Source organism: Saccopteryx leptura, chromosome 4, assembly GCF_036850995.1.
Source record: "Saccopteryx leptura isolate mSacLep1 chromosome 4, mSacLep1_pri_phased_curated, whole genome shotgun sequence".
In the NCBI taxonomy this organism is placed as follows: domain Eukaryota; kingdom Metazoa; phylum Chordata; class Mammalia; order Chiroptera; family Emballonuridae; genus Saccopteryx; species Saccopteryx leptura.
In genome coordinates this window covers 22,447,923-22,474,172 of record NC_089506.1, presented here as the reverse complement: position 1 = coordinate 22,474,172, position 26,250 = coordinate 22,447,923, and the positions used below count along the sequence as shown (strand labels likewise).

Sequence of the window (26,250 nt, the reverse complement as noted above, 5' to 3'; positions counted from 1 at the left end):
TGGTATTTCGAAGTGGCGACCTCAGCATTCCTGGGTCTATGCTCTATTCCCTGTCACTACTGGTCAGGCTATACCCCACATTTTTCTTTTTTAGTAACCAAAATGAACATTTGCTATAACTACTTTGAGACTTTTATTGGTCTGTTTTATACGGCTTTGTGTTTGGCAGGGTGATATTCAAGTCCTTAGCCAGGACCTTTGCCTTGGTGTCCCCTGTCCCTCCTGTCCTTCCCTCAATCTGACCAGCCATTTCCGCTCACTGCCCCATGTCAGGGATGGCCCTGGAGAGCCTCGAAAACGAATCCCATCCTTGTCTCAGGAGCTGCAAAGGCACCAAGCAGTGGAGTTGAGATAGGTGTCTGCTCAGTCACACCCTCCTGCCCTCAGCGACGGTGGCATGTGCCCATGAGTGCCCACCAGTGTTCCCGCTTCAGGGCCCACGGCCCACGGCCACACAGTCCACTTTGCCCTTTGCAATAGCCGCCTAATATTTGGTAATATGTACCAATTCTTTATTTGTAAAGAACATAAAGTTTATCTTTTTATTTCTTCTTTAGCCTAAGAATGGTATAGGACAGTGATTTTCACCTTTCTCGTCTCATGGCACACATAAACTAATTACTAAAATTCTGCAGCACACCAAAAACTATATTTTTTGCTGATCTGACACATACAAAAGAATACGTATATTTTTGATTCACTCACACCAGACAGCTACTGTTGTGTCGGCTGTTTTTTTTGTTTTTTTTGTATTTTTCTGAAGCTGGAAACGGGGAGAGACAGACAGACTCCCACATGCGCCCGACCGGGATCCATCCGGCACGCCCACCAGGGGCGACACTCTGTCCACCAGGGGGCGATGCTCTGCCCCTCCGGGGCCTTGCTCTGCTGCGACCAGAGCCACTCTAGCGCCTGGGGCAGAGGCCAAGGAGCCATCCCCAGTGCCCAGGCCATCTTTGCTCCAATGGAGCCTCGGCTGTGGGAGGGGAAGAGAGAGACAGAGAGGAAGGAGAGGGGGAGGGGTGGAGAAGCAGATGGGCGCCTCTCCTGTGTGCCCTGGCCGGGAATCGAACCCGGGACCCCTGCATGCCAGGCCGACGCTCTACCACTGAGCCAACCGGCCAGGGTTTTTTTTTTTTTTTTTTAATTTGACAATTTAAGGGAAAAGAAGTCAGTGCCTTTGACTAAACAGGTATTGTGTTTTAAAAACTCTTGCAGCACACCGGTTGAAAATCACTGGTATAGGAGAGTTAACTTTCAACTAACTAGGTTTTTGTTGTTTTAACTATTCTATGTGATTGTTACAGTTCACCGCACTGTGACCAAAGAATGCAGCAGGTCTAATATTTCCTTTTTGCAGTTTGAGGGCTTATTATGGTTGAGTACAGGTCAATTACTGTAAATGTTTCCAGGACATTTGAAAAGAATGTGCATTCTCTGTTTTAGGGTAAAAATTTCAGAGATTAAGTTAGTTGAATTGGAAATTCAACACCCTGGTATTTTAATTTATTTTTGTCTTCTCTGTTAGTTTCTTTTTTAAAGTTAATTTTAGAGACAGAAGGGGGAGAGTAAAATAGCTTTATCAAAAAATTGAAACACATCATATTAGCAAAAATATCTCCTGAAATGATCTCTACAGCAGCCACCCCACTGTATGAAATATTGATTTCATACCATCTTTTATATATGTGTGCACATTGTGTACATGTGTATCTACATATATACAAAAACATACACACACAGGCTTTGATCTATTTCAGGGACCGAGTCACACATTTTCTTGTGGCTTATAGGTAATGTTTCTTGGTTCCGGTTTTGGATAAGACATTGTTAAAAAACACTTTCCTTTGACTTGCCTTCCTCCCTCCATCAGATCCTGCAGCCATTATTGACATGTCCTTCCATAGCTCTCCATGCTCAGTCATATAATACAATGTATTACATGTGTAATCGTATAAGGTCCATATAGTCTATATGTCAAACTACATATAGGGTTGTATGCTATTGGCATTGTTTGCCCTATAAAAACAAAAACAAAAACTATGCAATTTTCTTGGTTCCCTCAAAACATTGTGGAAACCCCTCCAAGTCAAATGATACATGCTCTAATCCGCTTCTAATTTTTAGTTCTTTATATCATTTATTCACACAGATCAAACTTTTGAAAGAACAAGTGTGTAAAATACAATGTCTCCTTATCAACTATGCCCCCTAGCCACACAGTTTACCCATCTTTGCCAATGTTACCAGATTTCTCCACGTTCACCCATATACATTTAGATATACGTGTTTATGTAATCTCCCCCCCCCCCCCCCCCCGCTTGCTTTTTTCACTCACTCACTAACATTCTGTTATAAAACTTCCTGGGTTTTGTCAATCTGATAGGCAATTTGCATTTCTCCTACGAGACTGAGCATTTTTATATATTCAAGAACTATTTGTATTTTTTCTACAAACTACACATTCACAACTTTTCCCTAATTTTTTATTTTATCTTACAGATTGTCAGGAAGTTTTGGTATGGAAGAGATTAACCTCTGGTCAATAGTATGAATCGCAAACGTTTCTGCCAGTTTGTCATTTGTCTTTTGACATCACTTATAATTATTTTTCAAAACACATTATGTATTTTTTTCAAAACAGCAGCTGGACCCTGCTGCTGTCCAGGGCACATGAGTTCTGTTTCCACGCAACACTCCAAGTAAGCGCGTGGTGGGGGGCAGGGGCAACACCCCAAGTGAGCGCGTGGTGGGGGGCAGGGCTCCTCCCCCCAACTGCTCTCCTCACAGTTCTCCTGGGTCCAGCTGGTCTATAAAATCAGGCTCCACATCCAAGGTGGACGAAACAAAGAATATTTGCTTTTCCTCCCCGGTCTCTCCAGTTTTAAACAAATTAAAAATAGCACGATACTTCAGTATATGTTTGCACTATTCAGCTCTTTGAAATATAGGAGTTAACAGGCCAAATGAACTAATTTTATTTATTTGATAATTATTTCTTCCTGTGTATTTCTAAGTATCCTCTCAACTAAAAGAGGATGTATATATGTATACACATAAACATTTTGTACATACTTTTCGATCCTCTTTTTAAAAATAGACTCTATTGGGGGGTGGTGAATGCACAATATGGTGCACAGAGATGTGCTGTAGAATTGGGCCCCTGACACTTGTATAATTACAACCACTGTCACCCCAGTAAGTTCAATAAAAAAAGACTATTTGAGTCGTTTTAGTTTTACAGCAAAGTTTCCCAAATCCCCCATCCCTACACATGCATAGCTCCCCCACTGTCAATCCCGCCCCCCCCCCCCCAGAGTGGTACATTTGTTACTAGTAATAAACCCACATTGGCATGTCACACCTACTCACAGTCCATAGTTTACATTAGGGGTACTCTTGGTGTTGTACATTCTATGGGTTTTGATAAATGTATAAGGACATGTATCCACATGTTCACCATGACTGTGACATATAGTGTATTTTCACTGCTCCCAAAGTCCTCTGTGCTCTGGTTAGTCATCCCTCTCTCCCCAACTAATTCCTGCTGACCACTGATCTTCCTACTGTCTCCACAGCTTGCCTTTTCCAGGTGACTTATAATTGGAATCATAGTATGCAGTCTTTTCACACTGGCTTCTTTCACGTAGTAATGTGCATTCAAGCTTTCTCCATGTCTTTCCATGGCTTTGATAATTCTCTCTTTTTAAGCGCTGAATAATATTCCACTGTGTGGCTATATCAGTTTATTTATCCTTTTGTGTGGATGTAAGTTTTCAGAAGCACACTTACTGGACTGTATGGTAAGTGTTTTGTTTTGCAAGAAACTGCCCAACTGTCTTGTGAAGGCAGCGCCATTTGCATTCTCATTAGCAGTGAATGAGAGTTCCTGGGGCTCCACATCCTCACCAGCGTTTGGTGTTGTTAGGGTTTGGGATTTTTGCTATTCTCATAAGTGTCGTGATATCTCATTGTTTTACTTTGCAAACAGGGGTCGTCAAACTTTTTATAAAAACCACCCACTTTTGCAGTGCTGGTAGACCTGGTCCCTACCGCCCACTAGTGGGCGTTCCAGCTTTCATGATGGGCCAATCACGGCGCTGTTTGGTTGCACGGTAGGGACCAGGTTGACCAGTACTGCAAAAGTGGGCGGTTTTCATAAAAAGTTTGACGACTCCTGAAACATCTTTTCATATGCTATTTACCTTCTATTGATCTTTGGCAAGGCGTCCAGGTTTGAGACATTTTTACTTGAGTTGTTTATTTTCTTAATAATGAGTTTTAAAGAGTTCTTTCTATATACTCACAAAAATTAGGGGACATTTCAAGATGAATATGAAGCTATAAAATATCCCCTAATTTTTGTGAGCAGTGTGTTTTGGATAGCAGTTCTCAGTCAGATGTCTTACAAATACTTTCTCCCAGTATGTGGCCTGTCTTTCCATTCTCTCTAGTATCTTTCACAGGAGTGTATAACTTTAATGCAGTTCAGCTTGTCCATTTATTTCTTCCATGGGTCATGCCTTTGCTGTTGTATATTAAAAAGTCATTGTGATATGGAGTTTCCAGTTCTGCAGGTGAGGAGTGTGGAAGTGGCCACTCTATCTCAACAACATGTAAAAGGCTGAAGAGACCAAAAAGTCAACTCTTCTAGGATACCTACGAGAGGTAAGGACACGGAAAACTAGATCGGAGAGACAGACAGGCGTGTATAATACAGAACGTAACAATTTACTGAAGACGAGACACAGGAGCGGAAACCTCTCTGGGAACCAGGGCTGAGTAGGGAAACAAGGCAATAATTAACAAACTGCTGGAGACTCAATTCCGGGAGCTGAAAGCTCCAGGGGGTCCCAGTCCCAGGGGCCACTGGAACTCGGTGCGATTACTTCCGGGAGCTGTAACAGGTTCCCGCAGTAACCACAGGAGAACATTCTGTTGTGCTCCGGCTGGGGAGAAGCACCCATTATGAAAGCTGCTACAGCATCGCTCCGAACAGGTCCTGCCCTCGGGACAGCCAGCTAGCCTGAGCCCCTGTCAGCAGCTGCCTGCTCTGTCCAGAGGTCCAGGTCCGCTGTGCCGCAGCCTGGGTTCCGACCCAGCAGACAGCTCTATTTAATTTTCATAGTAACTCCAGGAAGTTGAGATAACTGACATACAGGGAGGATAAAGAACTTTCCAAGCTTACGTAACTTGGAAGTGGCAGAGCCAGGCTGTGACCTCAGGTAGGCTGTGACCTCAGGTAAGCGGGGGACAGTGCTGGTGGCCCCGATCTTACGGTTTTCAGGCAAGCTTGTTGCACTGAACAGACTCTCCAGTCACCGAAACTTCTATTTTCTCCTGAGTCCCCAACAGCATCTGACCTGTATCACCTTGTACACCTTCCAAATATTCCCATTAAATAACTATTTGGCAGGCAGTTTTCCTACTTGGTAGCTACAAAAGCAGACATACAGCCTTCACAGATTTCCTGGGGCCTGTGAAGGAGGTTGGTGGTAGACAGCATCATGGTTTCCTGACAACTTTGGCCCCTATGTGTCTCCAGGGATTCACATCTGTGCTTTGTATCAGATACTCCTGATCTGTAAGCAGAATTATGAAAGTAAAGATGACTAGACTTCCTTTACAAATCCAGTTTGTGGCCAGGAAAAGTATGCCAAAAATCCTATTAGCAAAATGAAGACATTACCTAGCTTGTGTTACTTAAGCAGACCTGCTGTATTAGTGCGATGACAGGGGGATTAGGCACAGTGGAGACATCCACGCCAGCCCCTTCCACTTCTCTTTCTCAGCCCAGGTCCTCAGGGTAGATGCCAACCCGGAAAGCCTGCAGCGAGGTCCTGACTCAACGGGAACAGGTGACCATTTATCATTCCTGATGTAGTGCCATGTGCCCCTTCAAGTGTGGAGGCCCAGTGTCCTGTCTTATGACTATAAAATCATGAGGAAAAGTGAACCATGCCGAATGATAAAAGGTTGAGAAGTGCTGTCACAACACCATGGCCCGCCTCTACCCTGAGACCCTGGGTCACAACAACCAGGCACTCAAGGTAGACAATGTCTTTCAAAAACAGTTCGTTAAAATTTGCTGCCCAGGAAGCACCACCCCTTTATAGTAACAGGATTTAGTTTTCTAGAAAGTAATTTTCTGCAGAAAATAAACCCAGTACAGCAAGTGATTTATATATAAAGCTCCATTCGCTTCTACCAGTTCCTCAATCCACAGTAGTTCCAGGCTTTAAGAGCAGGCCCTTGGAATACTTCTGCACTGGGAACCAAACCAAGCTGCTGAAATCCCAAGTTGTTTATTCTCTATTCCAATTGCTTTTTATGCACAATTCAGGTCATTTCTATGTTAACACAGCAATAACCTAAGGGGAGCACCTGAGTCTAATGGCGTTTAGAATCTGCTTTTCTCATGAGAAACAGACGGTAGAAAACCACACAGTAGTCACCTTGCTGTTTGCATTCCTGCTTGAACACTCACTCTCCACATACAGCCAGAGCTTGCTGGTGTATATTGACTGGTACCACTATAGAGTGGAAAGAATTCTGGGATATAGAATCAATTATTTCACCACTTTGAGTGCCAGTTTCATTTGTCAAAAGGGGATTAAAGTAGCTATTTTGCAGGGTTGTTGGGAAATGCTATCTACAAAATACGCGGTTCATCCTAAGGGCTCAATGATGATTCCTACTGTTATTTGCAGGGTTGTTAGAGTGCTTCCGAGTACTTAATCTATGTCTCCTTGAGACACTCTGACAATCCCTTTGGCAAAGAAATTAGATAAAATTCTAGCTTCCATTTTGCTGTCTAATGAATTACTAGGCATGGAGAAAGGGGAGGGGAGAAAAACAATTTTCTGAGTCCTAAGTGCCAGGCACTGTGCTAGGCATTTAATGTTTACCACGACATGAGGTAGGTATCCCCTCTCTCTTCTCCAACAGGACAGGTGGAGGGAAGAAGTCTCTGAGCAACAGAGGCTGGGCAGGGCCCCTGAGCTGCCATGGTAACGGCATGAGGTCAGGCTCCAAGGCCCCTGACCCTTTGTTTCAGAGATATTTCTAAAAGGATCACATGCTTCTCCTGCTATCGCTGAACTTCACAACTCCCACGTGGGTTTAGAGGCGAGGAGAAGGCACTTCCAACACAGATCACACTACAACAAGAGGGATGATTGTTATTTGTATTCTGACAGTTTTAGGTCAGTTGTGTTAAGGCTGGTCAGGTTGAAATGAACGAACAGAAATGAAGATACTTTACAACTAACTGCTGTCCACATCCAGTATACTTTAAAAATGTTTTTATTGAATATTAAACAATTACAAGTACTGTAAGTTAGACATTTAGCCAAAGCACAATTACAGGTTAAATATCATAAAGATGCCTTAAACAGGAGCCCACCATGCAGGCAGGACGTGCTCCTCGGCGCCCCTGGGAAGCAGAGGGCGGTGGAGAAAGGTCTGCCATTCCATGGGAAAGGGGGGACCAGAGGGATTGACATGCTGGAAGGATTTTCCATGACTGAGTTGATAGGGTTGCCAGGTTTAGTAAAATAAAAAAAAGCAAAAAACAAAACAAAAAACCCAGGATGCTCAGTTAAATTTGAATTTCAAATAAATAAAGAATTTTTTATTGTAAATACATGGCAAGTGATGCATGAAACATAGTTAAGCTAAAAAATTATTCACCTGAAATTCAAATTTAACTGGGTGTCTTGTATTCTACCTGGCGACCCTACAAATAGACAAACTTAGGAAAGAAGGGGGGATGGAAACCCCCCAGCCCTGGTAGTCACACAGAGACGAAGAATGAAAACAACACCGATAATGAACCAGAGCCACCACACTGGTTACTACACAGACAACACCACAGGGAGAAACACAAGTACGACACCAAATGCTTTGCCAGGAAACATTCTAGATTCCTCCCAGCTAGTTTGTAAATGGTTCTGAGAAACCTTGTTGATAAAAGTACCTTTTCAGTTGGTAGGTATCAAAGACAAACACTACTATCACAAAGTCAGGATGAACTTGAAACAAGGGAAGCAGAAGCAGGCATTATAGATGCACACGAAGGGTTTAAATATTTCGTGTAATGAATATAAGGGTTATATAGGCAAGGTCATCTTCCAGGTCTGGGCTATTAGCCTCAAAGATTTTGGTTCCTTTCGAATTTTGACTGTTGTGTTCTCTAGCTTTGTATCCTGAACCCTGGGGGGGGGGGGGTATGTAAGGGACACCCTCAGAGTTTCACTGAATTTTTCTGCAAACACTTTCAGGGTTGCCTGCAGAAATGGGCAAATAAAAAAAATAACAAAACCACCTTCTAGAGAGTGAGAAACCTGTTTGGAAGATGGGCAGCAGGCGGGTGAGGAGATGCGAGGGTGTGACACAGACAAGAAACGGGAAGGGGCAAGGAGCCAAGCGCAGCCATCTCCACAGCGTGAGAATGTGTGACTGTGACTTCGAAGGAGGCAGAGCCCGCTGGCAGGTGTACGGACTGTCACACCGTGAGCACATGTGGCCTCAGAGTATAGGAAATCTTTAGCTTCCTACTGTTTTTCACTTATCATCATGCCTGGTATTTTAAAGTAATGAAGAAACAGCTTGTGCAACACCCAAATTCTACAAGGTATCACTTTGTGAGTTGTTGCTGTACTCCCACAGACACACAACTTAACAGGAGCGAAGTCTTTCCATCACTTCTCCAAACCAGACGGTCTGGGAGCTGGGCCGTTTCAGACCGAGAGAAATCGGAATGGGTTGATTATACTCTCATCAAAGAAGCATAACAGGTGTGAAATACACAGAGACATACCCAGTGCACTAACGCCTTTCCAACACTAAGAAATAAAATTAGAACTCTTTATTAGAATATAAAAGGTTAAAAAGTTTCTGCCATAGTTAAGGATTTCTTAAGAAAAAATATTTGTCTATTAATTTCAGAATCCACAAAGTGTCTGAAGAAGCCTCACCTTTAGGGTGGTTTAAAAAAAAATGCATTTCCTTGTCACACGCTAGATGACTTCAATCAAAGCTCAAACACTATCTCCAACAATCTTTCTTTCATTCCCCTGTCACTGATGTGACATCAAACAAGTTTCACTTTAGTCTTGAAATAAATTTCTGACATATAAAACCCTGTATTAATGCCAGTTTTCAGTGTTCCCTGAATGACTAAAATCTTTTTCACTATGCAAGATAATAGCCCCAAAGAAAACTGTCACACCATGAGCACTTTTGGTAAGAAGGCTGTCTGGACACACTGGGGGGAAAGGTGCTTAAAAGTGCACACCATTTCTGTTTCAAAGATAGTCTCCAGAAATCCAGAGAGTGCACAGATTCAAAAAGGGGGTGCGCAATGCCCACAAACCACTGCGCACCTGGGGGATGTGCCGAGAGAAAGCCTGGGCAGCTGACTGTGTGCTAAGGCTGTTCTTGCAGAGTGCACCAGTTTCTTCTTTTTGTGTCAAGGCTAGAATAGAATACTAATCTATATTACTTTATTTGCCATGTTCAGGCATTTCTCTATATGTCAATGCACTTTGTTATTTTGAGAGCAAAGGGAAATTAGTCTAGCCCCTAACATAATGCTCAAATGGGCATAAGGATGCTATTTCATGAAAACATCCTAATAATATTTATTCCACTTATGTTTTTGAAAAGGCAGAAATTCCAAATTCCAAGAAGGAAAGGTAACTAACACTCCTGGTTGTACTGCTGTTACTTTACACAGAATTAAGACTGTGAGTTGCATGCTGTCGTTTGTTAATGAAGTGGCAGAAGCTTCCGAGGAGAGCACGAGGCCTAACCCTGGTCTGGTTGTGACATGCACAGGGAGGCACAGTCTCCTTTGACAAGACTCAAAATGAAGAAGGAAGGAAAGTGAGTGGGGTCAAAGGTAGTTGTTGGAGCCATTCATAACCCCAGACCAGCCATCTGGGGAGAGGGAAGGAGGCCGAGCAGACGGGCCCAGTATCCAGTCCACGGTGCTCAGCGGAGGCCCGACTGCAGTGTCCAGGCTGGCCCATGCCTCGCAACCTGGACCCGGCTGGCCAGGGCCCTCTGGCTTCAGAACACGGTAAAGCTGGCGGGGGGTCCAGACCTCTCTCTCATTCGGTCTGGGTAACAGAGGGGCCAGTTCAGGGGAGGCCGTATTGGAAGTCCTCAACTTGCCAGTGTTTCTATAGAGTACATATGCGAGAACTTAAATGGATTTCTGCCTAATTCAATGCCATACTTTTACATTCCAAAGGGTTTTTCACACTGGTATAGGAAATTCCAAATGTAATCAACTTTTGCTAATTTGAGTACACTCATGATGACCTTTGGTTTTCAAGTTTTGAAAAAAATGTATTTGGCTCCTGTGAGAGATCAACCCATCTCTTTAGCAGATGAATAATAGGTACACATTCTTCCAAAAACTACTACAGACTTGAATCATCACAAGACAAGAAGCACTGCAATGTCTCCTCACACAGTACCTTTACTCGGCACACAGAACATACGATACAGAACACTGGCAGTTTCAACAGTGAACACAGTTTCGTTTCTGAAGTGTAAGGCTGAAGTTTAAATTTGGCGTGTCCATTAATCTACTTAGTGCGTTGGAAACAGGATAAAACCACAGCCAGCTAGTGGCTTTCGGTATCTCTACCGTAGTAATCCTTTCACTTAACTAAAAATCACAGCTGGGTTTGCCATTTTTACCTCTACCTAAGTGGGGAAGCGAGTAATCCGCACTTTGACAGCTCCTGAGAACGGCACAGAGGCCGCTCCCTGCAACCCACTGTCACACGCAGCAAACACGGAAAGGAGGAGTAAGTCCTCTAGTGAGTGTCACTTCGAAGCTTCACATGGATTCTCTGCTGTTAAACAAGTAGCCAAGACACAAACACCCAGCTTGGGCCACTAAAACTTCAACAGAAGCAAAAACTGAGGCTAATTCTTGATTTAATTTTGAGGACCCACACAGGATTCAGCAATAAAACTCAAACTACATAGTTCCCAATGCCTCGTTCTAGCAATGGACTCAAGCTGGAAAGAAAGCAAAGTGTATACTGTAGAACCCTATTCTAGAATTTTTGCATGTAACTTTTATTTTTGTTTAGGCAATGAAATGAGGTCACAGCTTAATCAGCCTGTATTAAAAAAACAAACTAGTTTTCAGGACTTGAAGTTGAAATGACAGGTTAGTGTCTTACTGTTTTTCCTTTCTCACCACGTAACTACTTTTGCTTCAGAACTGAGTAGGTGCGCAGCTTGTCCAAGTAAACGAATCAACGCGCTCAGTTCGACAGCCGTCCAAGGGCGAGCATAGGAACTGCCACGGCCAAGTTTTAACACGCGTCTACCGCACTGGCAAATGCTGAGTCAAACAAGCAAAACAAAGTAGTAATTTCATGAAGTAACAGCACGGTATCTCTCCACCTTTCTTAAAAAAAATAACTGAAAGAGCTTTGGTTTCAAGTTTTTGTTCTCCTTATCTATAAAGATGTTTGAATGGGTCAAAGGTTTAGTGCAGGGACCTATATAGACTATCTGAAGCACCTCACTCAAAGTAAACCCCAAATATGGAGTAAACAAAAGAAGTTCTTGCATTTGGGTCTATCTACTAAACCAGTTTTAGATCCTGACTTTCTAACCAGAGAAACAATAAAGTAAAACTTTGTGACTGCAATGAAGTACCCACTTTGACTGTATTTGGAGAAGAGGCAGCTGACTCTGGGGCAACAGTCTTGGTGGTGCGGGTTAAATGAGAAGGGAACTTGCTCGCAGAGGAGCCCCCACAGTCCTGTAACAGTCTAGGGCCACATGGTCCTCCTACGTGCTAAGCGGCCCTTCCTCACAGGCCCCGGGCCTGTCCCCGGAGTCTGGGACAGTGTGCCAACACTGCTCCTGGCTGGCCCCCCCACGCCAGCTGTCCTGACTGACGGCCTCCGAGTGAGGGCGTGGCCCTCACCGGCTCTGCCGCCTCTGGGCTTGAGCTCCTCAGCCAGGTTCCTGTTGTACCTTTCCCTTGTAAGACTGGCCAATTCATAAACGGGATGTTGTTCCTTGCCATCTTAATGTATGTTTATAAGAACAGATACAAATCAAACTGAAAAAACAGTGGAAACTAGTCTTGCTCAGCCAGAAGCTTAGGTTGCACTGCTAATGATTTTAGTCAGTGTGACTTCGTGCAAAATATCCTCATAAGCTGGCTTATTATCAAAGCAAGCAAGCAAAAAGAAGAGGAAAAAAAAGCCAATGACGCATGTCTAGAAATTAAAAAATGAGCCTGGTGTGTGTGTCCTTGTTATACACACGTGCCACAGATAACAAAGCAAATGTAGTGTGTGAATTGTGAACATTTGGGAAAGCACTGGGTATGTTTCCTTTTTTTCCATTTCCAAGCCTAGATCACAGCAATCTTATTTTAGAAATGGATAATTGCAATGAAAGTGAGCCTGAGATATATTAAAAGGCCGCCCCTGTAAACATTTCCTCAAAGGGAACAGCAGCAGTTGAGTATGTATCAGTTACTCATACTATATTCATCACTACAGCAATGCTTCATAAAAGACAAACAGCTTATTCTAGGCTGTCAGGGATTTATAGAACATTGATTTTGTTGGAAACAATCCATTGTAATCCAGTCCCAGGTTTAATCCAGTCTGGCCTTTACCAGTGGGCGTTCACTAGGTCTTCTGCTCTGCGGCTGTCGCAGTCTGTGAAGGAGCTTCCGGCTTCATGATCTGGTATGTGATGAGATACTCTGGGTATGCCTGGAAAGGACAGAACACACAGGTTACCTTTCGCAGCTGCGTATAAGCCTTACGCAATGTGGGAGCCTCCAGGCAGTATAAAGCACTATTCTGCTATACACACTCGGCCTGGAAAAGGCCAGCTCATGAATGGGTGCCTATATATTTGTATATACACCTGTAGAAATCCTCAAATCTAGCAACTGCTACAATGTTATTTCTACTTTGAATACTGTAAATTAGTTACACTGCATTCATCCATCTGTAGAGAGCCAGAGGCCATAAATAAGAAAATTAAGGATAGAGTTCACCTCATCCAGCATAGTGCCCAATATAGCATGTGTTGAATAAAAGCTTGTTAAATGAAAGGATAATTCTGCTGAACAATTCCAAATTTGTCACAGATGATGCTGTCATCTATTGGGCTAGAAGGAGGAAGGGTGAAGTGTGTTGAGTCACCAATAATGTAAAGACAACAGTTTGGAGATAATTTTTAAAAAGCCACCTAAATATCAAAGAAATTATATTTAGCATAGATAACTTAGAAAATATTGAAAAGTATATGCTAAAAAAAAATGAGATCACTTATAATTTCAATTCCTAAAAATAACTTCTCTTATGTTTTGGTTGATTCTGTTTAACATCTATCATGTAAATGTCTTTTTTAAAGTCACAGACATATAAATACACTAACATTGATTAAATCATCTTCTTTTTGTTGAACATTTAGGTTTAAAATTTTCACTAGATAATCAAGACAGTGATGAACATCCTTATAGGAATTTTTTATGACCATCACTGATTATATTAATACAAATTTCTAGAAGTGAAATTACTGAGTCAAAGTGAAAGCATTTTCTCTAGAAGTCTAGAGTTTCTAATTTAAACAAAAATCTGACAAATTTATTCTTTGGTAGTTTTTAAAACTTTGTATTTGCAAACAACTGCAGATTTATACATTAGTTACAAAAACGAAAATGGTATCCAAAACAATTACTATACGCTTTCCCCATATCCACCTATTGTCAGGGCTTTATTTATCCCGTTTGCTTTCTTATGTGCACTTACCCCTACTTCTCTATACACCAGGCAGGCAGACAGATACACATACATTTTTTCTCTAAACCATTTGAAATTAAGTTATATATATCATCATGGTTCTTTATCCCTAAATGTGCCAGTATGTTTATTCCCTAAAAATAGGGATAATCTCTTCCCTAAGAATAGGGACAATCTCTTACATAAGCACAGGATCAATTTATATTTTATACTGATGGACTTTACCTACCATTCACATGCCAGTTTTGTCCATTGATCTAATTATGTCCTTTTTCTTCTAGTACCAGATCCAATTTGGGGGCAGGACATTAAGTTAGTTTTCCTGTCTGTTGGGTTTCATTTAATCTGGAAAGTTTTCAAAGCCTTTCTTTGTCTTTTATAACACTGACATTTTGAAGAATCCAGTCTTGTCACATTTTTAACAGAACATGCCTCATTTTGTTTAGGCTGAAGTTACACATTTTTGGCTGGAATACTGCACAGGTGATGTGCCCATCCCAAATATCGCACCTGGAGGTACACTCGTGTCTGTCACTCACTGGTGATGTTAATTCTGATTATCTGGTCAGGTACTGCCCCCACTTCTCCAACGTATAATTACTGATTTTTTCCTCCTTTCTAACTAATAAGACCATGTAAATATCCTTCTCCCTGTCAAAAGTATCCCCTAGATTTAGCATCCACTGATGATTCTTGCCTGATCTCCATCAGTGCCGTTTTCCACAATGGTTGCAAGATGATGATGTTCCTAATCTGGTCCTCCGTCCACATCTACCCAACTGCCCACGGCTTTCTCCTGTCAGCAAAAGCCTTCCTCTTCCCTTCACCTATTTATTATCTACTTGTTATCAGTACAGATTGACGAATTTGGTTTTTTGCAATGGTTTAAAATTTATTACTGAGTTTATTTAAATCATTCCAGATTTAGCCAGTGGCAGTCCCTTCAAGCGGGCTGGGTGTTCTTGTGACGTGGCCCCATCTTTTTTTGAGCACTTCATTACTTTCCGGCATTCCAGATGCTCCAGACGCACTTTGTTCCCATCCTGCTCCAGCCCTGGGATGAGCCGTTTTCCCAGAGAGCCTGGGATCCTTTCAGTGGGGAATGGTATTAGAGACCAAGATCTGGGCTCTAGGTGTACTCACTGCTATCGGAGATTCTCAACTCTCAGCAAACACATGTACATATATTATACACACATGCGCTTACACTATTCTTCCACATAAACCTATACAACACATATTTATGTGTGTACACACATAGCAGGAACCATGAGTTCATATCAATGCCTTCGATTTCAGTCCAGCCCTAGTGTCATTCTTACTTTCCCCCATTCCACATCTGTGTGTCCTTTCTTCAACAGTGACACTCCAGCTGCCCAAACACCTTTACTCATTTGCTCAATGCCCTGACACACCTAAGCGTTCACTGCTTTGCCCATACACCCCAATCAGCACATCTGCTACACGCAGGTCAGGACTCGTTGGCAGTTTTTCCTTCTGCACCACGCCTGACCTGGCAAAGGCTGGTGGCATGTAATAACACTGCCAGGGCTACTTGTACTTCGCTTCTTTTTTCTCTTTTCCATCCATGAAGTAACTATTTGAAATTTAATTAAATTCAGATAAACTGATTTCTGTTTTTAGAAAATTGGATAGGTATTTAGCAATACTGAGAAATTTAAGTATTGGGTTGTAAATGATAGAAAGTTTCTGGTGACAATTTTATTCTGGAGCCTCAAGCAGTTGGCAGAATTGAATGAACTGTAGCTTTATGACTCTGAAAGCTATTGTTCAATGTAAGTGCCACGATCAGAAGTGAGATGGTCTCTGCCTTGTGATTTTTTTATAAATACTTTACAGTGCTGCCAAAGTGATAAAAATTCAGTAGAAACTCTTTGAATTCCGATCTTTTCCAAGAGTGGTGTGTGGTACGACACTCTTGTGACACTGGGCACTGGCAGAAGCCACAGCTGCCTGAACCCACACGATCACGAGGGAAACACCGTGCCCTGCGGTGTTGAGGGGCTGTTTCCTGGATACAGCTTTCGCATTCGTCACGTCTGCACACACGCTCCCGTGTGCCAGTGCGCTTCCAGGGGCGCCCGTTCCCGCCCGCAGACACGCCCCCGTGTGCCAGTGCGCTTCCAGGGGCGCCCGTCCCCGCCCGCAGACACGCCCCCGTGCGCCAGTGCGCTTCCAGGGGTGCCCGTTCCCGCCTGCAGACACGCCCCGTGCGCTTCCAGGGGCGCCCGTTCCCGCCTGCAAACACGCCCCCGTGTGCCAGTGCGCTTCCAGGGGCGCCCGTTCCCGCCTGCAGACACGCCCCCGTGTGCCAGTGCGCTTCCAGGGGTGCCCGTCCTGTCAAATTTACCCATTCTGCTCTTCACTTTCAGTACAGTGTTCAATAAATTAACGACATGTTTAGTACTTTATTATAAAACAGGCTTTGCGTTAGATAATTTTGCCCAACTGTTATGGCAGGCTAGGCTAAGCTACAATGTTGGTAGGTGAGGTGGATTAAATGCATTTATGACTTATTTTCAACTTAAAATGGGTGTATTGGGACATATCCCCTTCGTAAGTCGAGGAGCATCTGTGATTTGACTCGTGGCCAGCCTGTGGCAAGTACACCCACAACAAAGATCCTTCAACGACCGCTGCTCTCAGCTCCCCACTGCCGCGCTGGGGCACCTGGGGCACGAGGCAGACGGCATCTATTCAGAACAGCATGAGCCCCCGCCCCCTTCTCAGCAGCCCTCTGTTCACACTGTGTTACCTGGCTGACAGGTGAATGCTGGGTTCTGTGTGTCATGTTGACGTCAAAGAATTCTGATATCTTCCTTTTGACCTGAAGCCGCTAGTGCCATTGGACTATATGGTAGATAGTTTATTAGATGGTTTTCTGTAACTCTTACGTGGTCTCCACATTCCGTGTGGTCACGCTGAGTAACGGCACGCTCACCTGACGAGTCACATACCTGCTCTCCTCTGTAGATGACATACTCGGCGTATGCCAGCCCGTTCACACTTGGTCTTCCAATGACTGAGTGATGTCCCGGAGGAGCGTGGGCCATTTTCATGGTGCTGAACTGCAGAAAGGATTTTCCAAGGGTCACTCTACAGAAAAGCATTTGTCTAAAGAAAAGAGGAAAGCCATGCTTTAAAGAAAGCTTTAAATCTTGAAATGACGTAATGGTTAGCTATATTGATTTTTTAAAAATTTAATACACGGCAAGCAAATTAAATGTCTTCTTTATATTTAGGAGTAGGAATGGGATGAGATTTGAAATACTAGTCTATCATAAACAGTAGGCTCAACAGTTACCCTTGAAGTTTAAAGCAGTTTTAGTATGGTTTAAGTCAATTGTGAAAAACATCTGGCATGTTTTGACTTGTGGAAAAAGAGAAATACTAGTGACAAATGAGTTCTTGTACAGAAGGAGAGGAGTAAAGTGAAGAAAGTAAGCAAATGGCAACTGAAATTAAGATTTGGTTTTACTCATTATGAAGTAAAAACTGGGATGAGATAAATAACAGTAACAGTGAACCACGTACAAAAATCCCTGCTTAGACAGAAAGCTGAGTAGCACACCCTGCTGGAAGGCACGTGGACGAGGCAGATGTTACAGTTATAGAGAAGGGCTGCCAGGGAAGCACTGTGCTAACTAAGCCAGGGGTTGGCCAACTACAGCCCATGGGCCAATCTCGTCCACCGTCTGTTTCTGTAAATAAAATTCTATTGGAATACAGCCACACTCATTTACATATTCTCTGGGGCTGCTTCTGCACTAAGGGCAGAGTTGGGTCTTTGTGACGGGGATCATATGGCCTGCAAAGCCTAAAACATCATGTAGCCCTTTAAAGTTTGCCAACACTTAATACAAACAATAAACATTTAAACTAAACAGTACGATCGGCCACACTGTTAAATGTAAATAGTGACCTTTTAAATAGTTTGTTTTTAGTAATGGAGTAATGTTTTTAGGATGATCTTTGCAATATGACTAATCAGATACTATTTTCAATCAATTAAAAGTTGTGCCACGCCCAGTACCATTGGGTCCTGCCCAAGCTGGCTGTTTTAGTGATTTATTGATGACCCGTGGATGCTGGCGTGGTTGTAACGGCGCCCTCTTCTGGGCCCCAGAGGAAAGGGTTTGGACTGACAGGAGAGGGAGGCTGTCTGCGCTCCAGCCCCACACTGTGGCGGCGCTATGGTATCACTGGACTCTGAGCACTCGGGCTCGGCAGGCCAGGCCCAGTGCCATGGCCACGTCCAGTCCGTATGTCACACAAAGCCTGACCTGACAGGTTTCGCCTCCTACCTCCTGCTCCCGGCCCCAGGGCTTTACTGTTGTTTCGGAGGCAGAAGCGGCAGGACCTGCGCAGTGGCCACGAGGCTGCAGGCTGCCACGTGCAGGTGGAGAGACTGGTCCCAGCCTGCTCACCGGTTTGCTCGCACACTGCTGTGCACTGCTGCACATTCTGCAATGCAGCAACCCAGAGCAGTGGTGGTGGTGGGGGTAATCAATGGCCTGTGGGGCAAATGTTGACCAATGCAAGACAGGAGCCAGCAGATAAATCCACCTCTCTTCTCCCATGATGCACTGTTCCGAGATGCATCAGCTCATACAGCTTCCCTGAGGACGTCTCATGGACTGAGCAACCACTTGCACTTGTTCCGAGACTGTGGCCAGCTCCTGATGAACCTCAGTCTATTCTGCCTCCTCCTCAACCTCACTGCTTTCTGTGCCCTCGTTCCCATTTCCCTGGGATGGCACTCGCCAAGAAAGTTTGTATCACCATTAGCCTCAGTCCTGTTGTCATTGCTCCTATTAGGGCAGAGGCTGATCTACTATTCTTACCCAATCCCCAACCTGTCTGATTCATTAGGAATAATTAAGACTAAGGATAACCTGTGACTTCTGCATAGCCTGAGAAACAAATCTGGTTCCTGACCCGAGGACAGCGGCCCTACACGAGAGCCAGTATGCTCACCTGTGGCATATGTAACAGGACCGGTCTTTGTGTGTGGGGCAGCCTGTTCCTCCTCCAATCCCATAAACATACTGGTTGCTTTTAGAGGAGTTTTCAGCAAAATAAATACCAGCACCAAACATTCCTCCTATGTATGCATGTCGCTCATCAAAGCCTTTATGAATAATGGCATTAATGAAAGGAGAACCTAAATATATAAAGACAGAATAATTAGTTTTTGAACATTTTCTAGAATATCAATTAGCTACACACTATTTGCACTTGACAGATTGATATTAAGAAAGTAATTAATAATACAAACCGAAAAGTTTATTTTGTAAGCTGTCTATTACACAAAATTATAATGTACTAAAATCTTATCAAAGACCCACAGTGCTCACCAAGATAAGATGTTATTTTGCAGATGGCAAGAGATTTTAGATTGCAAAGTATGATGTAGCTTCAAAAATACAGATTATTTTTACCCAGTCTTAATTTAAGCAAGCAATTATGCTAACCTACAATAAAAATATATGGTTCTCTAGAAGGCTCAACTTGCAATTTAAGTCATAAAACCATGTCAGATTACTTGTTTTCATTGGATATGCCTTAAAAAGCCTGTACAGGGATGTAAGGCATCAGAAAGCTGGTATCAGCACATAATTATTTGGGAAAAAAATGAAAACGAACCATTTCTAACATGACACTAATATAGTCAGTGACACTGGCTGTTGATCGGGCCTGAACACGAGAGCTGAAAACGCAGTCACCCCTGTCCCCCACTCACCGTGAAACAGCATGCCTCAGTCACCCCTGTCCCCCACTCACCGTGAAACAGCATGCCTCAGTCACCCCTGTCCCCCACTCACCGTGAAACAGCATGCCTCAGTCACCCCTGTCCCCACACTCACCGTGAAACAGCATGCCTCAGTCACTCCTGCCCCCCACACACCGTGAAACAGCATGCCTGTCATCCTGCCCCCACTCACCGTGAAACAGCATGCCTCAGTCATCCTGTCCCCACTCACCGTGAAACAGCATGCCTCAGTCACTCCTGCCCCCACACTCACCGTGAAACAGCATGCCTCAGTCACTCCTGCCCCCCACTCACCATGAAACAGCATGCCTGTCATCCTGCCCCCACTCACCGTGAAACAGCATGCCTCAGTCACCCTGCCCCCCACTCACCGTGAAACAGCATGCCTCAGTCACCCTGTCCCCACTCACCGTGAAACAGCATGCCTCAGTCACTCCTGCCCCCACACTCACCGTGAAACAGCATGCCTCAGTCACTCCTGCCCCCCACTCACCGTGAAACAGCATGCCTGTCATCCTGCCCCCACTCACCGTGAAACAGCATGCCTCAGTCACCCTGCCCCCCACTCACCGTGAAACAGCATGCCTCAGTCACTCCTGTCCCCCACTCACCGTGAAACAGCATGCCTCAGTCATCCTGCCCCCACTCACCGTGAAACAGCATGCCTCAGTCATCCTGTCCCCACTCACCGTGAAACAGCATGCCTCAGTCACTCCTGCCCCCACACTCACCGTGAAACAGCATGCCTCAGTCACCCCTGTCCCCCACTCACCGTGAAACAGCATGCCTCAGTCATCCTGCCCCCACTCACCGTGAAACAGCATGCCTCAGTCATCCTGTCCCCCACTCACCGTGAAACAGCATGCCTCAGTCATCCTGCCCCCACTCACCGTGAAACAGCATGCCTCAGTCATCCTGCCCCCACTCACCGTGAAACAGCATGCCTCAGTCATCCTGCCCCCACTCACCGTGAAACAGCATGCCTCAGTCATCCTGCCCCCACTCACCGTGAAACAGCATGCCTCAGTCACCCTGCCCCCCACTCACCGTGAAACAGCATGCCTCAGTCACCCCTGTCCCCACTCACCGTGAAACAGCATGCCTCAGTCACTCCTGCCCCCCACTCACCGTGAAACAGCATGCCTCAGTCATCCTGCCCCCACTCACCGTGAAACAGCATGCCTCAGTCACCCCTGTCCCCACTCACCGTGAAACAGCATGCCTCAGTCACTCCTGCCCCCCACTCACCGTGAAACAGCATGCCTCAGTCATCCTGCCCCCACTCACCGTGAAACAGCATGCCTCAGTCATCCTGCCCCCACTCACCGTGAAACAGCATGCCTCAGTCACTCCTGTCCCCACTCACCGTGAAACAGCATGCCTCAGTCACCCCTGTCCCCACTCACCGTGAAACAGCATGCCTCAGTCACCCCTGTCCCCACTCACCGTGAAACAGCATGCCTCAGTCACTCCTGCCCCCCACTCACCGTGAAACAGCATGCCTCAGTCACTCCTGTCCCCACACTCACCGTGAAACAGCATGCCTCAGTCACTCCTGTCCCCACTCACCGTGAAACAGCATGCCTCAGTCATCCTGCCCCCACTCACTGTGAAATAGCATGCCTCAGTCATCCTGTCCCCACTCACTGTGAAACAGCATGCCTCAGTCACCCTGTCCCCCACTCACCGTGAAACAGTATGCCTCAGTCACTCCTGTCCCCACACTCACCGTGAAACAGCATGCGCTCGTTGTGATGGTTATGATTCTCCTCAGACACTTCCTTCTGTCTGTGGCAGAACCGTTCCCTCAACTTCTTGTTGACAACTTTTTGAATCTTTAAGGATGAGGAAGAAAGAAGCAATTGAGTGCAATTTATGTTAATTGGCAGTTTAAGATTTAAAATGATAAAGTTGCCAGGTCAGTGTAATTTAGTTAAGTCTGGCTTTTAGGGATGTAATTTCCAGGTGTGGTTTTTGTTCGTTACTCTGCTCTAGACCTGGCTATACTTCAGACTTACCCGAGGACTAAAAATGTTATTTCTAGGCTGTTCCCCAGACTTACTGAATTTTCGGGTACAGGGGCCTGTAAATTTGTATTTTGCAAAAAATCTCCCTGGGTAATTCTAATGTGCGCTGGTGTAACTTCCATACGTCTTACTAACCCAAAGGATTAAATCAGTTCTCAACAGATTTCATTTACCTTCAAAATATCCCTTTGGAAAAAAGCATATAGGAGTCACCTATCCCATATTATTAAGACAGCAACATGAGGAGATAGATATATTCGTTCTGATATAATCACTTATTCAATTAGATTTTTAAAACCAGGGCTTTACTGCTGCTTTGTAATGATGATGATAAAAAAAATTACTGTCAACTACAGTCTGAATTCACGATGAGCTGGGGAGTCTCATCGCCATACCAGCTGATCTAGCCTTCTGTCTGTGTCTGTGGTGTTCCTGGTGACTCTACTTCCAGTGAAGCATGGTCTTGAGAGGGGACACAGTGTATTGTAGTGAGGACGATGACAGCTGACACAGGGCAGCAGGTGAATGATCATCCTTGACTTTGAAACTGTGACTTTAAAAAACAATCCTTCATTGTCTATATTTGATTTTCAGGAACCCAACTTTTGCCCTAAAAATTTAAAAACTTACTCGAATGACATTGTATCTGTTGAAAATGCCGCCAGCATTGCCGCCATCTCTGTGTTCTCGAATTGTACTCTGCATCTACAGAATAAAAATAATGTAAGACTTTCTGAAAATACGCCAGGGTGTATTCTAAAGACACTCCTTCCGTTGTTGTCAACATTTCAATTCCATTACATTGTTTCACTGATCACTGTAAGATTTAGCACTTATAATAAATATGAGTTCATTATAAATTGGTCAACAAGGTTGGTAGATAAGTATTTCTGGTGAGAAAATAGTCATAAACAGAAATATTAAACATCTGCATTTTCTTTTCTAATAAAAGCTTTGAAATATTTTTCTATAAACACAATGGAGAAACATAAATGTCACATGAAGTCACCTATACCACTATTTTATGTTATTGAGAATGGAAGCAATATTGTGACTAAGTCAAAGCACTACTCCACTGAACAGATGCTAAAAATAAGCAAAGAATTTTTAACATAAAAAATGCTGTTTCCCTAGATGAAATATTCCATATTATCTCTTTAATTTGGGATCTCCAAGTATATCTAAACAGGCCCGAAGAAGTTGGGTATCATATATAACTAAGTGGAATAACTTACTTCTGAATGCTACTTACCCTCCTTCCACTTTTGAAATTCAAGAAAATTATTATGGAAAAGAAAATGTTCTGGAAACCCAAGTTCCTCATAGAATTTATTCAAAGAGTTAATTCTCTAATTTACCACTCCGTTTATGAAGCTATTCACCACATTTGACAAAATTATCAGAATTTATTACCTAATTAGGAGCTCAGGCATAATAAGATACTAGAAGATGCGGTGCTTCCCTGAAGTCTGAGCTGCAGTACTCACCCTAGTAACTGTCCCGAGTTTCCAGAATGGGAATAATATCAGCACTAATTAAAAAGTAGAAAACAAGCAAAAGCGCAGGCAAGCCTTTCTATGCAAAGCAGAGAACGCCAGTAGGCACTTTGTTCATTACGTCATCAGCGGGAGCGGTCTCCATGGCGTCTATCTACCTGGAGGTCCACGCGAATCACCTCGCTGAGGGGCTTTAAAATCACTGGGACTGGAGAGATGAGTCACTGTGACTGTGACTCAGGTTCTGAGGCACACTTTCTATGATTATGTGAAAACTAGGCATAATATTTAAAAATCATGTTTTATAATGCTGTGAAAACATCAAGATGAGAATATATTTGCTGTCCAATGGGTAAGATTCTCACTCCGTATCATTCCAAGTAGCACTTTAGCAATTTAAAATAATAGTGTTAATAAGATCCTTATTGGATGAGTTTCAAGAAAGTCTCCAGAATAAAAACACAGATCTGAACCACTCACTGCAACCCTGGGCGTTCCGTGTGAAAGCCGTATGGCACAGTGCTAACCCACAGTGGCAGTATTCCGCCACAAAGACTAAGGGGAGAGTGGACACAGGCAAGTGGCCTCAAGTCCAGTTAAGACAAGTTACCAGTTCTGGAGAAACAGGTTTAACCACAGATGTCAGGAAAAGGTAACCAACACTTCGGATGCACATTACCTCTTCTTCTACTGACTGGTACTCCTTATCTTCTGGAGCCAGGTCCAGCAAGATTGTTCCCTGATTAACACAGTGAAAAGTCAAGTAAGGGTTGGTGCCTGGAGGAAAGAAAAATTACCCAGGTTAACAGAGGTCCACACTATTCCCACTATTTTAGGAAAAACTTTGTCATAAATAATTGATACTCTGTAACAGTCTAAAAAACAATTTGCAATTTGAACCTAATATAGAAGGTTCATCTAAAGTACATCTAAAGATATGCGAAGTAATGGAGATGTGTTTGGGGACCAATTTTATTTGATCTTAAAGAGTTCCCTGTACGCACAACAGGGCTCAATAATTACTTGTCAGACCGCATTTACTCATGAACATTCACGAAGCTATGTCTAACACAAACGAGAAACACACTGTAATTTCAATGTGGTCGGGTCTAAACTATAAGAATTACCCTTTTCTAAAAACTCCGCAAGATGGCTTCAGATGGTCACTTATAATAAACTTACAATATAGTATTCTTGTTCATTTCATTACCCTTGTTCATTTAATACAGATAAATAAGCAAGACTTCAGCTTAAAACCCACTAACATTTAGTTTTATATCACTATTGCAGTTTCAATAGTTTTGCAGACTAATTCCAATGGTTTCTTTTCCCTCTTTTTGCTTTCCTGCAGCGAAAGCACTTCTAACAGAGAGAGGAACGATGAACCTCGAGGCACACAAAGGAGAAAGACGGAGGCTTGTAACAGCCAAGTCCGGTGGCAAAGGACTACCTTCCCAGGTGTAAGGGAGGGAGGAAGGTTCACGATGACATGGAGAGACAGGTCGGATCATGAAAAGCCATGGTGTGAACGTCTGATATCATCCAAAAAGCAACGGGATGCTATTGATATGAAATGATACGACCCTATAGTCATGTGAAAAGGATTTCTCTGGTTACACTACAGGGAAGGCACTGGGAGGGGACGAGGTGAAGGTCGAGATAAGCTGGAAGGTGGTTAGGACATTCCAGGAAAAAGGTGACGGTGACTTGGATTAGGTCACAGCAGTGGAAAAGGACAAGTACAGACTCCAGAGATATTTAAGATATAAAGTATGGAAGACAGAGAAAGTGACTCAGTTCCAGGGAGAGCAATGGGAGGGAGAGCGCTGCCAGGAAGCGTGGTGGGGACCGCAGGAGGTGCCACACCAGCTGGGCTCCGGGGCCCCGGGGACAGCCACCTGAGTTCACACGCCAGCCCGGACACTTACTTGTACCTCTAACATCTGAAATTGTACTTCTGAATAGCTTACCTTGTTGCCCACCTAAGAGTCTTTCTACTCCTTTGATTAGTTTATGGCGGTGTCCATAGGCATTGATGCCTATCTCTTTCAACTCTTCATGACCCATATCAGCCAATACATCGAGCGTAATCTGAAAAGTGAGACAAAATTAATTGCTAAATCCTTAACAGCTCATTACCAATGAAAACTCTTCCATTTGTCTTCAGTGTTATTTACATGTATCCATTCAATTCGAGAAAATTCTTTTGTTTTCCTTATGAGGATGAACTTAAATCTCCTGAAAGCTGTCTTGATAATTTGATCAGCTTTCTGTTCACTTTACTCCTTAACGTTAGCCTTTAGTCAATGGAGAATTAAAATGGGAGAGACAATGCTATAGAAATATGAAATGATCACTGCTGTATTCCCTATTGATTATTGAATTCTACCACCTTTTGCATGTTTCAAAATACAACAGGGAACAACCAGTAGGCTCAAAAATGGGGAAATACCAGATTCTTGTGTCCAGCAGGTAGCAAACAAGAGTGGTAGGGAAAGAGAGAGGTTTACACAAAATGGAACAGAAGGTAGCAAAAGAAGTAAGCATATTTAAGTAATGAGGATTTATATAAAAATAAGGATGAACTTCTCAGAGCTAAGACACATTCCAGGACAGAAAAAGTTGTCTTACAAAGTGGTGAAATTTATATCACAAGTATTTAGTTAGATTACAGATCATTTTATATAAAGTCCATGTAAAGAATTCCAATTTGGAGAAGAGAGGAGGTAGATTTTAAGTTCTTAGATTTAATAATTCCTGAAGGCTAACACACATTCAATTTCTTTACAAAATAGTTGTTTTTAGTTTTTGGTTATTTATCCTTATAAATGGAGATAATTCAAAATTCCTTAATTCTTTTGTTGACTAAGAGTAACTGAGACTCTGCCGCCACCGAGTGGCAGTGTTCTGAATATATAGGGTGCAATCTTGGGTAAGCACATTTCCTGAGGGCTGAACATGCAATTTTCCATCTCAGAAGAAGCTGGTCCTGTGACAATCCAAATACTACTTCACAAGATTAGCTTTCAATTTTTTCTTTCCTTGGAAAACTGAAAAATCTTTTTAAAGACATCCTTTTCTAACTCAAATGAGATATTTTTCATTTGTCCATAATTTTTCTATCT

The 26,250-nt window shown here is 43.5% G+C and overlaps 1 protein-coding gene across 1 annotated transcript in view; it reads right to left on the bottom strand.

Annotated features, from left to right (window-relative positions):
- Positions 1-7,289: 7,289 nt before the first annotated feature.
- TNKS (tankyrase) overlaps positions 7,290-26,250 on the bottom strand; it is a 204,668-nt gene continuing 185,707 nt past the window's right edge. The window contains exons 21-27 of the mRNA XM_066380270.1: positions 25,096-25,216; positions 23,805-23,902; positions 22,260-22,334; positions 21,332-21,437; positions 18,807-18,993; positions 16,787-16,943; positions 7,290-12,770 (exon numbers count right to left, since the gene is read on the bottom strand). Coding sequence (XP_066236367.1) covers positions 12,684-12,770; positions 16,787-16,943; positions 18,807-18,993; positions 21,332-21,437; positions 22,260-22,334; positions 23,805-23,902; positions 25,096-25,216 — 831 coding nt within the window. The 3' untranslated portion in view covers positions 7,290-12,683. The remainder of the gene's footprint in view (positions 12,771-16,786; positions 16,944-18,806; positions 18,994-21,331; positions 21,438-22,259; positions 22,335-23,804; positions 23,903-25,095; positions 25,217-26,250) is intronic.